The sequence below is a fragment of the Seriola dumerili genome, unplaced genomic scaffold (genome assembly GCF_002260705.1).
Source record: "Seriola dumerili isolate Sdu_G_001 unplaced genomic scaffold, Sdu_1.0 BDQW01000505.1, whole genome shotgun sequence".
Taxonomy (NCBI): Eukaryota; Metazoa; Chordata; class Actinopteri; order Carangiformes; family Carangidae; genus Seriola; species Seriola dumerili.
The window spans coordinates 499,715-514,975 of NW_019174760.1; the positions used below are offsets into that span (position 1 = coordinate 499,715).

A 15,261-nucleotide genomic window follows, 5' to 3' on the forward strand; every position below is an offset into this window, starting at 1 on the left:
ACATGTATATCAAACTTTGGTCATGAAACAGCCTTTGAGTTGTTGATGCATTGTGACAAATGACAGGGAAACTATTTACACCTATGGTTATTGAAGATGTGTGAAAACTTCAGCCGACAAAGAACCAAGTGGATAAAAGTAGATAAAAAGCCCCCTCTAGTGGCCGATATGTTTGGTTCAGTTTCTCGTCGACATTTACTCAATCACTGCATTTAGGTACAACTTTCAGGTTTGAGTACTGTACCTGAGTATTTCCATTTTAAGTATTTCAACGTCATCAGGCTTGAGCCATGGAGTCATGTCAACAGGTGTCAGTTATTACAACTTAACTGGCTCCCAGTTAGTTTAATGGACAGAAGTGCTCCTAGCTACTTTTCAAATTATTTTAAGATGGTGGGAGGAACTCATAGTCACATTACCAGAGGCAGTGCAGCAAATTTAAATCTTCACAGATTCAGGACTGAGGTGGGCGAGGATTACTCTGTATTCTGGGGCCTGGAAGGGAATAAAGTTGTTCTATAGTCTGTTCTTGAGATTCAGTCGTCTATGTTTGTGCTTATTTTGTGATATTTCTTAATGTCTGACATTGTGTCTCTATCTTGTACAAAGGTTAATGGAGTGTGAAAACACCAGGGACAACAATGGCAATAAGTCCAGGACTTCACATCGTTCACAGGGCCAGGTACTTTTACTTCTGATACTTGATGTACATTTAGCTGATAATGGTACTGGTACTTTTACAAAAGGATATGAGTATTTTTTTCTTCCACTACTCATTTTATTATGAAATGTTCTAAATAATATACTCTACAGAAATAAGTGGTAAACATGGTAACAATTCCTAATTAGGTTTCTTAAGGTTTTGCCCCAAGCAGAAGGTGAAACAATTCCAGTCTTCTTTTAATAAAAGAAAATGAGATCTCATTCATTTTATTTTGTTCTTTTACTTTGTTTCTAACAATAAAAATCTTTCCAGTGTAGCTCACCCAGACAAAATCATATTAACTGAGCATTTGAGGAGAATGTTTTTATTGGATGTGAGTGCAGCAACTCTAATGCACTTAAATGTAAAGCGTGTTGACAATAACACACCATTTCACTTATCCTTCACTCAGAAAAGTGAGCAGTTCGTATGATTGTATTTCCATTATGATTGTTTGAGTATCAGACCATTTTCATAATCATGATCTCAGGATGGGAAAAAGGTTAAAGAGCCGCTGTCTTCCAGCCTTTCACCTGACATCACTTCCGATCAGCCAGTCTCTGCAGGAGGGCAATGACTGTGTCCTGTTTGGAGGAGAGCAGCTCCAGGGCTGTGGCTATCCTGCCGAGGGACTCTGCCATCCGCACCTCCCTCCTCTCGCGCCTCTTCTCTCTGGCTTCCACCCTGCGGCGAGCGACTCGATCCAGGTAGGCCTGCTCCTCCTGTCGCTTCAGAATCTCCTGGAGCAAAACAGCGCTGCTCTGCTCCTCGCTTCCTTTCTGGTTCGGGCCTTCGGTTCCTGAAATTGTCTTTGCTGATAACGAGGTGGCAGCGGAAGAAGTGAGACAGGAGGACGTCGGGGAGAAAGAGGAGGAGAGGCCGAGGATTTTCTGACTGTTGCTAACTGGCGCCGCACTAAGACGAAAAGGGATGACACCTGATGAGAAGGAAGGAGCTTTGCGGCTTCCGTAGCGTGATGTGTTGAGGTCTGTGTTACTGGTGGCGCCGAGGGAAGGAGACGTGGAGGCTGTTTCTGTAAAACAAGGTGACGAGATAAAAGACGGAGATGGCACAATGGTGGCTGGATGAATACCGGTGGTAACAATGTCACCGTTGAGGACGATCAGGGGCTTGACCTCTGGGGTATTTGTTGGGCTAACGGTCGCTGTAGTCACTGAGGTCATGGTAGGAGTGCTACTGATGATTTGACTGGTGGCGGCTCCCTGACCTACCGACTCCAAACCACCAGTCACAGTAAAGTCACCGTTGGGGCGGATGATGGTGGGGGGCTGCGGAAGCTGTGGTTTCGCTGCAATTTTAGCCAAAGGACAAGGCAGCGCGGAAACGGTGCTGCCACCTTTGTTTCTTTTGTTGTTGATGATCTGAGTGCCGACGGTGTCGCACAGCGTGGCATCCATCAGCTACAGTGAGAAAAGGGAACAGGACATAATTAAACAATTCAAGATCAGCTGATCATCAGGTCATCTCTCTAAGAACACATTCAAATGACAGAGCAGACACTAGGCTTCACATACGCAAGTGCTAAGTGCTATTATCTGACCAGGGGCTGTGCGTTCTTTATCATTTCTAATTTGGTGTTTTTCTAACGTAACCTGACACCCAGCAAAATAGTTAACGAATGGCACAGCCTTTGCTTTTGGAAGTAATGCTACAGTACTGCAGGAAGTTAGTTAGCAAAGCACGCTAAGGTAGCTAATCAGCCAAGCAACACTAAAAAAGATAAAAACACGACCCTCTGAAGTCTTTAGATGCAGACTATCGCTCTTGCTTCACCAACTTGTTTACTGCTTCAGGTTGTGGAGAAATCCGAAGACGATCTTGCAGGACTTAGTTTCGTTTGCTTAACTATGGTCAGTTACGATTGTCTTAAAGGTGACATATACTCACAGAAGTATTCACCTTTCTAGAGCTGTAAAGAAACTATGTATGAACGTCGAAGGAACTTGACAAGAGAAGGGAAGAAGAAGTAGAGAGCAACAGTCTGCCAGTGAGAGATTTATTCAAACCAATGCAGCTTTCCTTACACACTAATGAACATCTGCATGCACAGCTGTCGATGGGTAAACATGGAGTTTGGTTTCTTGATCGGAACTCAGACCTGATCCGGTTCCATTACCCGACCCGGTTACCAGTCCAAATCAGCCCCAACATTATTTAGAAAATATCAGAAATATCTGATGTTTTTTACAAAGATGTGCAGGAAGGGACTCTGGTTTCTTTTCCTACTCTTAGACTTACATCAAAGAACTCCCAGGAGGTTTTCGCGTGTCCCGTCTCCCGGCTGCGGTCTTTAACCCTCTTGTAAGTGACAATGAGGTTATTCCATTTGCGGCGGATCTTTTCGACAGGAAGCACGTGGCCCTTTGAGGCCATCTCCTCCTGGACGCTCTGAAAGAGCTGCGAGCGTTCCCGGGTCTCGTACAGGCCCCAGCGGCGCCCGACGGCCTCGATCAGACACAAAACGGCTTTGGAGGAGAAATCTGAGCCGGCGGGAAGCGTCTTCTCTGAAGGAGCAGGGGGCATCACTGAAGCTGGGGGAGGACGACACAATTGATTCTGATTAAAATAAAGAAGAATCTCAAGAGTTTCTGAGAGGTCACTTCATATGTAGACGGGTTTAAAGGAGAAATATCAAAGCACGATACACTGATATTTAATTATTAAAATTATCACGTGATGAACACATCGTTTTCTGCTGAGGTTAGAACAGTTTTGGTTATTTCACATTTCAGTCTTTCTCTGGTTTGAAGTAGGTGGGGCTTAGTTGAAGGTGGTGATGTCACATACACCTGTGTGTGGGTTGTCTGATCAAACCTCACTCACATAGTCCTAACGAAGCAGATCAGCTGTTCAAATATCAATAAATAATAACCACAGATGATTTTGAAGATTTAAAACCAGGTTTTCAGGAGCTTTAACATGAAATATGCTGAAAATACATCATCATTTTTATGTCAATTCTACTTGGACTTCCCTCCACGCTGCTGAAGTAAGTGATACAGGACGTCTTAGGGATCTGAAAACAGACTCGTACAGCTGGAGGAGTTGAAGAACCGTCTTTAAAGAGCTTGACTTTTACAAAAGAATTCAATCTCTAATGAACTACAAGTAGTTTTTTTGTTCTGATGATATAAGTTGTAAGGAAAATGCTGCTCTCTCACATTAAGGCTGCAACTAACGATTATTTTTAATATTTTTTTGACTAACTTTAATGTTTAATTGTTTAGTCTATTAAGCGTTTAAACCATTAGCCAAATGTGACATTTTCAAATGTCTTATTTTGCTCGACCAAAAGTCCAAACACCAAATAAAATATTAAGTTTACAATGATATGATGATGATATAATTTTAGAGGCTGTTTCACTATTTCTGCAAAAATGACAAACTATGAAAATACAGTGGCAAGAAAAAGTGAGTGAACCCTTTGGAATGACCTGGTTTCTGCATTAATTGGTCATAAAACGTGACGTGATCTTCATCTACGTCACAAGCACCGACAAAAACAATGCGCTCCAGCTAATAACACACAAACAATTATAATCGTTCGTCTCTTTATTGAATATTTATCCATTAAACATTCGCAGCGCTAGAGGAAAAAGTAAATGAACCCTCGAGTTTAATTACTGGTCGAACCTCCTCTGGCAGCAATAACCTGAAACAGGCTCTTCAGTAGCTGCTGATCAGACCTGCTCTGTGTTCAGGAGGAAGTTTGGACCTGCTTCAGCTCAGGCAGATTCTCAGGTTGTGTGGTGTGAGCAGATGGATTAAAGGTCTGGGCTCTGGAGTGGGCTTCTCCAACAGGTGGATTTTTATCCTGTTGGAGATTTACACGGATGTTTAGGGTCATTGTCCTGCTGCATCAGCAGCTTCTCCTGAGCTTCAGCAGGTGGACAGTTTTTTTTCCCCACATACTTTTTCCAGCCTACACTGTGAATGTTTGAATGTTTTAAATATTGAGAAGAACAACACAGTGATTTGTGTTTTATTAGTTAAAGCAGATTGTGTTTGTTCATTAAATTATTATTCCCTTAGATGAACACCTGACAACATTTTAAGACGCATGTTTACATAAATGCAAATACTGCTTGCTTTTTCTTGTTACACATACAGGTGCTGACTATCGCTTGATTGATTAATCGACTAATTGGTTCAACAATCACAATGGTAACAATATGATCGTCCCCACTTTGATGCTTCGTTACCTGGAGCTATCTTCAGGTAAGTTTTTCCGTCCCCTGATGTGGTGAAGAACCGGTCGGTACTCACAGGATCTAATGATTAGACGATATTGATCATTTAAAAACATGTTCAGTTATAACATTACACCAGTGTGGAAATGAGCCTTCAGCATTTTATTCAATCTTATTTTACACTGCTGAGAAAAACAGACAAACATGAGGATGAATGAACTCATGTGGGCACTCACACAGCAGCACAGGAGTAGTTGTCGTGGCTGCTTGCAGCTGTGTGTCAGGCAGCTCCCCTGCAGTCTGATCCCCTCCTCCTCCTCCTCCTCCTCCCCCTCCTCCTCCTCTGCATGCAGGCGGCTCCTGGCTGCCCAAAACCAGCGCAGATGAATTTTCATCCACCGCTTCAGTTTTCACATGCATTGTCGCGAGGTCGCTGCCGCCTCCCTGCAGATTCCCCTCCATGGCTGACACGGGAACAAACACATGAGCCAAATGGAGGAGAGAGAGAGCAGCGCGTTTGTCTGCGCAGGCGTTAGGATTGGGAGAAAGTTTGCAGGTCGCGGATCTCAGCCGGTGATGCAGAGTTCAGCCCCGGCACGCGCTGCTAAAGTCACGACTCCCGCGCGGCAGGTCGGTTACGTGCAGTGATGGACCGACGCCACCTCCATGTATGTTTTTCATGAGGGAAATGGCTGCGCTGTCCACCTCAGCCGACGGATGCGCAGAGCGGCTGCGCAGCTCCCAGCACAGATTTGCTGCTGGCAGTGACGTCAGCTGAGCGCACATACAGCACGTGTTAAAAGCTTGAAAACGACTTTAACATGAGTGTTTAACACTTCATGTGATCACTTCCAGAGAAGAGGACAAAGTCTGTAGTTTTGTGGACTGCAATAATGTGAAATACATTTACATCATTTTGTCATCCTGTTATAATTGAAGGTATAGGTTTGTAGTATCAGTAAACTTCAGATTCACAATATCATAATAATTTTCGTCAGTTTCCTGAAAAACAAACAACCAAAAAGAAACATAGCACAAGTTTTAGGGAAATTTAATTGAAAGAAAAACTGAATTTAAACCCAAGTTATCATTTATTCTTCATTCTGTTTAAAGGACACATTTGCACTGTACACTGACTAAAAGTATTAACTGGAATTAATTGGAGGAACACCAAATGAGCACTGTCTGTACTTTCCCTTTTACCTGGTACAAACTTGAGTGTTATCTAATGCACACCGAGTAAACAAGTGCAACATTTTTGGTCATGTCTAACTTTGAAATTTTGCATTTATAATAAACTTAGCGATGACTGTGTGAGAGAATTCAACACTTTCTTCCCCTCTAATTAGCACCAAATTACATGGAAATGATTTAGACATTATCTGGGAGAATAAAGTGTTACCAGATTTAATCATGCATTAGTGCTAGTTCTTGTCTTTAAAGTTCGATTAGTCACAATGGCAGTGATAGCAAGTGTCAATCTTTATTTATTTATTTACATCTGAATATTATTATTTTATCAAAATAAGTCAAGGATATGGCATTAAAAATCTGCACAAATATTTATTAAAACATATCCACAAGCTGCACATCAGAGAGAGCATGAATGAATACTTTAATTATTGTGTAGTGAAATGGAAATACACTTTTATTACATACATTCATATAAAAACAACATATGGCAATAAAAACAACGTTGGGAGCAACTCACACATTATTGTGCTGAAGGCAAACCACTGAAATATTAAACCTTTGGTTCTTTCTTTTAAAAACGTCACTAAAGGAAACATGTGAAAATGACATGTCCACTGTTCACCAGTAGTGACGTTACTGAATACTGGGTGTACACTGTAAAGAAACCACTTTCATAGAGTGTGACCTTTATGTGTGACCTTTAAGCACTTTCATTTACAAATTCAATCTTGCATTGCAAAAAGCTTTCAAGTTGAGACAGATAAGATTTAATACAAGTAAAAAAAATCCCCTGGTTATTTGAACTAAATACAAGGGACAGGTCACTAAAATCTACCATTATTGTAATTTTACATATTTCGAACCTTCTCCCATTAGCTACTGTTCACAGATGTTGAACACCTTTTTAAATTCTCCGTTAAATAACTCCTTCAGTCGGTCGCCTAGAGCAAGGAATTCACCGTTAGCCTGTAAAAGAACAAAACAGTCCTTGTCACAATAATAGGTACCTATAAAATTAATTTTTACTTTTGATATTTAGATGTTAAGAAATTAAAGGTTTTCCATGACAGTTTTCTTACGTGGTTGTATGAGGCACAGTTGCTGAAAATGAGCTGGACGTCGAACACAAACTCGGCAATCGTTTGGTATTCTTTCATCTGGAGTTTGTCCACTACTTTGCCCAGCCACATCGGAGTCTGGATAACAGTGGAGTAATTTTCCAACTGTGGGTGCCGAGCAGAAATGAATGAAATGCTCAACAATCTGCAACACTCACGTTTTTTTTATTTTGTTAGTTTTTTTTGTTTAAGACTATCGTACAGTGAGCGAGGTCCTGTTGACAGTGTGATTCCTTCAGTAGCCAGATTATCAAGTGCACTTTGTTTGATATAAGTGAAATAATTGGTAGAATATATAGGAACAGCAGAGAAAGAGACTTACATAGAGGTTTGGGTCTAAAGCAAAATTTTGTTCGTCATCAGCACTGTACAGAAACAGGAGAAGATACTGACATTCCTGTTGACGTGAGAAAAGAAGGGATGAGTGACGGCAGTGTGACAGAGAGACAGACCTGAAGACAGACGTGTGCTCACCAGCATGTGTTGTGATATGTTGCGGAGCATGGCCGATTTCATTTCCATCTTATCACTGTAACGGCACTTGTGGTTGGTTCGGAAAACACAGAACGTACACATCCATAGACTGCTGTCCCTGCTCTCTCACACACACACACACACACACACACACACACACACACACACACACACACACACACACCAATACATATATATATCAGTCTAAGCAGAATATAGAAACTCTTTCTAAAGAAAGAAAGAAAGAGCCACGATGGGCCTTGTTATTTGTTATTTGAACTTGAATGACCTGATCAAACTCAAAATGTACAGTCTGTAAGTGCAGCAGATAAATTGGCAACACCGCCGGCTGAAGGAGCAACAGCCAACGGGGAAACTACAACACTCGGCTAGCCCCAACAATGGTGTGACTTCATCACTCAACTCTATCACTCAGTCAGTCAGTCACAGACATTTGTGTTTATTGGGCTGGCCTCGCTTTTGCAGTCCAGCCAAAGATATTGAGTTGTGCAGCTTTAAACCTGTACATTGAAAGCACTGATTTTTATGATGCATTACAATGTCCACTGCATTAAAGGCCGGTAGTGAAGATTCACATGGGTTGAAATAATAGAAAATCTCTTTCACCTTCGCTAAAACAGTTCGGGCTAAAAACATCAAACAACTAACAGCACAAAAGAAGAAACAAAGAAATCAAACAAATTGTTGTTTATGTCTTCTTTGGCTCCTAGTTTGATCAAAACTCACCTCAAGGTGGCGTCGTCTACATGAGGCAGGTGACATCTCTGATGAAAGGCGCGAGGGCAGTGATCACACACCACCAGCTCTGCTGCTTCTGCACTTTTACAGACGTAACACTCATCATCGTTTTTCTGATTCTCCTGCCAAGACACACAGTCCATGACGGTAATTCTGTTTACATAAAGCAGAACTGTCTGAAACTGACTGATCAAGAAACTTACCAGGTCTATATGATCTGGACTGCACAGTCTGCAAGAACACAGCAGCGAGTGGATCCTCAAGATTTTTGCCTGAAATGGACAAATCAACATATTGTCTTCCTCTTTGTTTCATAGTTCAGATCTTTAGGATTAAAGAGATAGTTGAGGTTAATTGATGTGGGGTTGTGTGAGGTTGTCATGCGTGGTCAGTGTGTTACCTGCAGTAGATCCGGTTAGAAGCAGCAGGAGCACCGGTACACTAGCAGAGTGATGTGCCGCTGTGGGCGGGGCCAGTAGAAAAAAACTGGTTTTTTGGACACTTTTAAAAACATCCACTGAAACGATCCAATATCTGTTTAAATGAAGCTTCATGTAGAATATTTTCAGCAGTTCATCTTCCCGTCAAAACAGCACTTTCCTTTGGCACTACATTTTCTCAACCGCTGAACTACCGTATTCCTACGCACAAGCGCACATACAGCACGCACTGTATTAAGCCGGAGCTGCAGGTTAGCTGAGTGAATAAGGGGGAGCTCAACTTTGTTTTGAAGGGAAGCTAAAGAGGTGATGGCGTTCCCGGCTGCTTCTTCTAACTGGCAGCACGTTGACTCTACTGCAGGTAACACGCTGACTATACACGACTACCTCACATTACCCCACGTCAAATAACCCCAACTATCCCTTTAACAAACCCTGTGGCTCGCTCATATTTACAGCTGAAACGCAACGTCATGAAAACCTGACCTGACTGTGGCTACACATTTGTGCCAACCTGACAGACTGGACTCTAAGATGGAGTAGAAAGCTGAAATGCACCTTACAGTGCATTTGGTGGAAGTGTGAAATTTTGTGGTTTTGTGGCAAAGGAAACTCCCTTAGAACAAGATCCAATCATAACGTATTTAGTCCTGTGACTTTAACGTGTTCTGCATTGATAAAAGTCACATTAAAGTTATAATCCTTGACATTTTCATGAAATCAACCACTAATTTGCATTTTTAGCCATTTCATTGTATTTACAGTCTGTAATTATTTCTATGTATATAGTAGTTTTTTTATTTGTATTGGGGGAGTCTGCCACTTCCTTTGCTGGATGCATCTAATCCAGCCGGATTCTATATGTTTGATAACGGCCTCACTGCTTATTGTTAGCTCACTCTCTCTTTACACCGTATCAGAGCTGGATCACACTGAACATTTCCCTCTGCTGCTGCTTCACGTTAAAAGTGTTGGCGAAACATGTGGTGGCTTTTATTGTGAAGCAGCCACAGGAAATGCAATAAGTTTGTCACGTTGTCAGTGCTATCCGTGATCAATCATTGTCATGTCATGTCAACAAGGAAGCTGTGACATCACCGCGACCATGGTTACCTCTATGAGGACACTGAGCGGTCTTCCGTCCACCTCGATGTCTTTCTTCCAGCTGGCGTCCGGCAGACTTGACGCCTCCTTCACAAACTCCACGGGGCTCAACCACCTTGTCTCCGTACGAATACTCTTCCCACAAGTCCCTGGTGGTGGTGGGGTGAAAGGTCAGATAGGTTCGGTTGCTTTAGTTCACAGCATTACACTTGTCACAGGGCCATCACAGCAAAACAAAACACCAGACACTACACGAGATATACAGATACGTGCAGCTTGACTGTTTTGCTATTAAAGTGTGTACGGACGTTTCCCTCTCACTCGTTTTCCTTCTCAGGTGTGTTGGAAGTACCCAAAGCACCTTTACAACCTTCAAGCCATTACTGCAATATGTGGAGTGACTCCACAAGATGCACATCTTCGTCGTCTGGCAGAAGATCTGACCGCCTCTGCGTCTCTTTTAGCTCAACATCTTATACTGATTAAATGTAGGGAGCCATTTCCTCCAAAATTTCGATCCAGATCGGATTAAAGACCTTTGCGCAAGCTCGACATTCATGCTCAACATTACCTGATCCAAATCGTTTTTGGTGTAATGTCCCAGCTACACCTCCACATGTGACTTTGAACTCCGTCTTGCTGCCCTCTGGCCGCCGCTCACTCTGCTCCTCAGTCTCTCCTTCTTCATCTGCCATGGACACATGTTGAGAGTATGATCATCATCACCACAGCGGTACGATACTGGGATAGAAAACCTCATCTAAAGTAACTTATTTTGTCATTGACATGAATGTACTTTGTGTAAACCAGCACCTGTGCAATTTCCTTCACCGCTAGAAGAAGTCTGGTCCTCCTGGTTTTCCAGGTCAACTTCATCATCCTCATTTTCATCGTCTTCTTCCTCTTCTTCTCCCTCGGATACTAAATAAAAGACAGGTGAATTTCACCTTTGGCATGAACATATCAATAATTTCTTCTTCTTCTCTCAAATATGTAAATTTCAAGCTCAAGATTTCATAGATTCCAACTTGGGACGATGTTCAGAAACTGCTTTAAAAATCTGTTTTCACTCATGTATTCCTGCCCAGGGAAAAATCGGCTGCTTTGGCTGCCTGTCTGGCTCTAATCAGAAAATCACATTTTAATGTTTTAATATTTCATGTGAGGTAACAGATGCTCTTGTAATAGCTTATGGGGATGCAGTGCTCACTCGGCTGTCAAATACTCCGTGTATACGCCTGTAGTTTTCTAAAATCAGTGTTTTACACTTCTACAACAAACCTGTGACGACGTCATCAGACGGGAACAGGGATCTCTTCGCCTGGGAGGAAGAAAAAGGAGAGAAAGCCCCAGGACAAGTAAAAACAGGAGGATTCATTACTGAGTCAGAACACAGCAAAATATATTTGTCCTTATTTGTGTGTTTTATATTTGTAGTAGTGTATTGTGACTTGTAATGTTTTTGTTTCATGTCACCTGCCTGGAGACGATAACGATGTAAATTAGCATTTTTGCTTCAACCTGGCTTGTTTACATCTCGCATTTTGTACTGATGTTTATTCATGCGTATTGTCCCTATCAAATAAACACATGAATAAATAAATACATAAATTTGTCTTGATACCTTTTTATGCTTTCCTTTGTAGCTTGCAGATTCCAGGTGGCCTTCCTGAAGTGAAATATAAAAACAAAAGATTTTCCACCACAAAATGTGTGTGTGCAGCGATCCACGCGTATTCTAACATTCAAATGACTTTTCAACCAAACCTTTATAAGTTTTCCCAGGGGGGTGCCCAAACATCGGATGCTCAACTTCCAGTTCTTTGAGGTGCTCTTCCCGGCAAGCTTCTCAAACTCAGTGGGAGTAAACCACTGCTTCTCACACAAGATGCACTTTTCCCCTGACACAGACGGAGGATCAGGAATAAATCATCTGCTGCCATCAACCAGAACACGTCGCCATCTCTTAACAGTCACAAGTTTCATCTTTGCATGTATTTATATCAACAACCAATGACCTTCAAGATATTTGCATGTTTTTGTGTGTTTTTCTTTTTCTTTTTAGATGATAACAGAATTCCTTTTTCAGTCTTTTGAGTGGACGAGTTTTACTTTGTGTCTCTGACCTTTAGCCAGTCTGTTTCTGCTCAGCGACCCCTTCTGGTGTCCACAGGTCACGGGCAGCTGGGACTTATAAAGGGGCCAGTTCCAAAAGTCACTCTGCTGCCCCTTCTTCAAGGGAGACGCTGAAATTTGAAAACAATATTAAGAGATATTTTAGATTCAGGATACCTGCGATATATTTCACTGAGACGTTTTCTGATTCAAACTTCCTGTTTTTGCCGCACCAGTGAATCTACTGCATGACAAATTTCCCTGACTGCAACAGAGAAGCACAATGTTATAGTGCGTTATGCGTCCGTCAGACTTTCAGGTAATACTCAGTCATGCAAACAGAAGTCGAGCAGAAGTGGGAGGAGACTTACAGAAGCATATTTTCTTGGACTTTTTCTTCTGACCTGGAGTCAGCTGAGACGACGGACCGGGCTGCAGCTCCTCATCATCGCACACGCTCCTGCTTCTACGATTCCTCTTCTTTTTCGTTGAGTTCACTTGCTCCTCCTCCTCTTCCTCCTCTGAAAGCTTCTTCCTTTTCCTGTCGTCTGTCTCTTCCTTTTCCAACTTCTCGGGCAGTTGAGTGTTGAAAGGAAAGGATCCTGCAATTAAATTAAAAGTATACAGTGAGTGTGATTGTTTGTTTTTTACTGTTTAATGCACTCACTTTGTATGAAGTTTGTTTAAAGCATTCTCACTTTACTGTTAGTGCCTAAAACTCTGTTACGCCACAGAATAACTATAGAATGTCAATATTTCTGCACGGCTAACGTGGGAGTGAAGATCAGGCTTCAGCTCAGATTTTAAAAGCAGAGAACATGAATCTGAAGCAAAGACAGCGTCTGCATGTGTTGGTTTAATCAGTTAATCATTAGCAAAAGAAAAGTTCAACGTGGCGAGCACGATCACAATCAATCAACACGCCGATGACCAGAGGGAAGTGAGTCTGACCGTCCATGAGGCTGTTGCGCAGCAGCCGCAGCGTCGGGTAGAGGTTGATGATGGTGTCCTTGAAGACACAACTCCAGAACAGAGGGATGTGCTCCGAGCGCTCCCTCTCCAACCAGTCCAGAATCTCATACAGGGATTTCTTCACGTTGTCTTTACTCTTCATGCGACTCACCTTCTGCACACACACGCACACACACACACACACAATCAGGGTTGGATGATATCACCTAAACTAATATAACAATGCATTAAATTAATATTTAACTTGGTGTGAGCTGCTCCTTTACATAACACACCTGTGGTTTTCTGTTATTGTGATTTCAAGGAAATACAACACATGTATGTGAACACTTTTCTCGATTCATATACATATATAGTAAAATATGAAATTGGCAAGGCTGGATTACCAGCTATTTTAATATTAACAATGGATCAAATGAGTGATTTGTGATATGGAAGCTGTCACACATAGTGATAAACCCATGGAAAGTTATCAGCAGACACCTTTATATGTGCGTGTGTGTGTGTGTGTGTGTGTGTGTGTGTGTGTGTGTGTGTGTGTGTATGTGTATAACATCAAAATATATTGACTGGCTTTGTGTTGGATATATATTCATGTAACATACAGTATGTCTACAATATATGATTACACACATGAACATAGGGGGGGGGGCATATGTCAGAAATTGTTATGGACTAATGGACTTCATATAATTTTTATTATATACATATATATTCCTTTGTTAAAATCCAGTTTTAGCCTTTATTACTTTAACATTGTGCAGTTGGCACTAATTACTTATTACTAATAACTTACTAATTGATAAATTATTTATTATCTTTTACGACTTGTACATACAAAATGCACAGAGAGGAGAAACATCCGGCCCTGGATTCACAATGACAAGAAACGGATAATATTAATAATATTAATAAACTCTACACCTCTGCAAATCTCCAGGACACGGAAAAGCGCTACCGCCTTCTGCGTTTCCCGCTCTCAACACGGGAGCGCGCGCGGTCATGCAAAACAGGAGCGTTGAGGAGGAGAGGGCGCCTGAGGGCAGTAAGAAAATGCGTAGCGTTTGATTCCGGCGCCTCACCTGGTATCGGTCGTCCGGGATCAGGTTGTAATCCTTGAGCTGGCTGAGGAAGGTGAGCGGGTTTTGCATGCACGACAGCTCCGTTTTATGGCAGTGGAAGAAAAGCAGCAGCTGCTCGGAGTTCAGGAAGTCCAGCGGGTCCATCAGGGTCCGTCAGGGCTGCAGAGACCAAACAAACCAGCGGCGAGATGTTCAAGGTGTGTCAGAAATCACAACATCAAGAAAAAGGGTTTCAGATTGAGAGAGAGTCGGAAGTGTCCTCGTGACAGATCAAAGCTTATTGCATGAATATGCCCTCAGCTGTGTTTTCAGTTCCGCCTTCCAGTGACGTTTGGAAAGTGAAACTATGTTTTTGTGTCGGTGAGTCGCGGTTCTGCTCAGAGGCAGCAGGGGGCGCGACCAGGGCTGGTCTGGCCATCTGGCATACCGGGCATCAATGTGGGCCGGTCCGGTCAGCTATGTTTTTTTGTTTTGTTTTGTTTTTTTTCTTTAAATTCCCTCCAACTGGGCCGATTGGCTGCAGAGGGCTGGCAGTGTGTTGCCAGCATCGACACATATTATTGGTGTATTGTTTGTCACCATGGGCTGACAGGCTCAGAGAGCTCCATGAGCCTTCGTGTGGATCGGTTTCTTTATTCAGTCGGCACATTTCTGGTGAGTAATTCCACACAAACAGGTTCTCTATTATTCACACTTCCAGTAAATGTTGACTTAAGTGTTGTACACAGAACGGTGAAGCACAATATTCCCACCTTGAACAGGCTGTGTAAACAGGGTCTTAACATTAACACTAGGTAGATGTGATGATCTGCATTAACCTCGGCTAATCCGTGGATGGGCTGGGTTGGCCATGAAAATGAACATTCTGATTAATAAGGGCTGGATGGATTGAATGATATAATGAGGAACATAGTAATTACATTCTGTACAATTTTGTACATTATGCTTTGTTGGCATGCAAATTATACAGGCACTGGGAGTTTATTCCAGACCCAGATTTTATTGGACTACCTGTTTGTTTGACTACTTGTTAGATTATATTGTGGGGATGACCATTGATGCTTTCATGAAATATTTACACAATGAGAT

General features: G+C 42.2%; 2 protein-coding genes across 2 annotated transcripts; both read right to left on the reverse strand.

The window, feature by feature from the left end:
• Positions 1-943: 943 nt before the first annotated feature.
• On the reverse strand, positions 944-5,334 carry LOC111235512. The gene is made up of 4 exons (XM_022763967.1): positions 5,151-5,334; positions 4,927-4,995; positions 2,963-3,255; positions 944-2,124 (listed from the first exon to the last, which is right to left on the reverse strand). The coding sequence occupies exons 1-4, from the start codon at positions 5,332-5,334 to the stop codon at positions 1,243-1,245; spliced, it is 1,428 nt and encodes a 475-aa protein (XP_022619688.1). The 3' UTR covers positions 944-1,242.
• Positions 5,335-6,458: 1,124 nt separating this feature from the next.
• On the reverse strand, positions 6,459-14,822 carry LOC111235513 (nuclear body protein SP140-like protein). The gene is made up of 16 exons (XM_022763968.1): positions 14,173-14,822; positions 13,070-13,244; positions 12,490-12,720; positions 12,130-12,249; positions 11,771-11,904; positions 11,628-11,672; positions 11,285-11,324; positions 10,817-10,924; positions 10,575-10,691; positions 10,013-10,152; positions 8,663-8,731; positions 8,448-8,581; positions 7,701-7,821; positions 7,549-7,623; positions 7,188-7,331; positions 6,459-7,074 (listed from the first exon to the last, which is right to left on the reverse strand). The coding sequence occupies exons 1-16, from the start codon at positions 14,314-14,316 to the stop codon at positions 6,985-6,987; spliced, it is 1,887 nt and encodes a 628-aa protein (XP_022619689.1). The 5' UTR covers positions 14,317-14,822; the 3' UTR covers positions 6,459-6,984.
• Between the last annotated feature and the right edge of the window lie 439 nt (positions 14,823-15,261).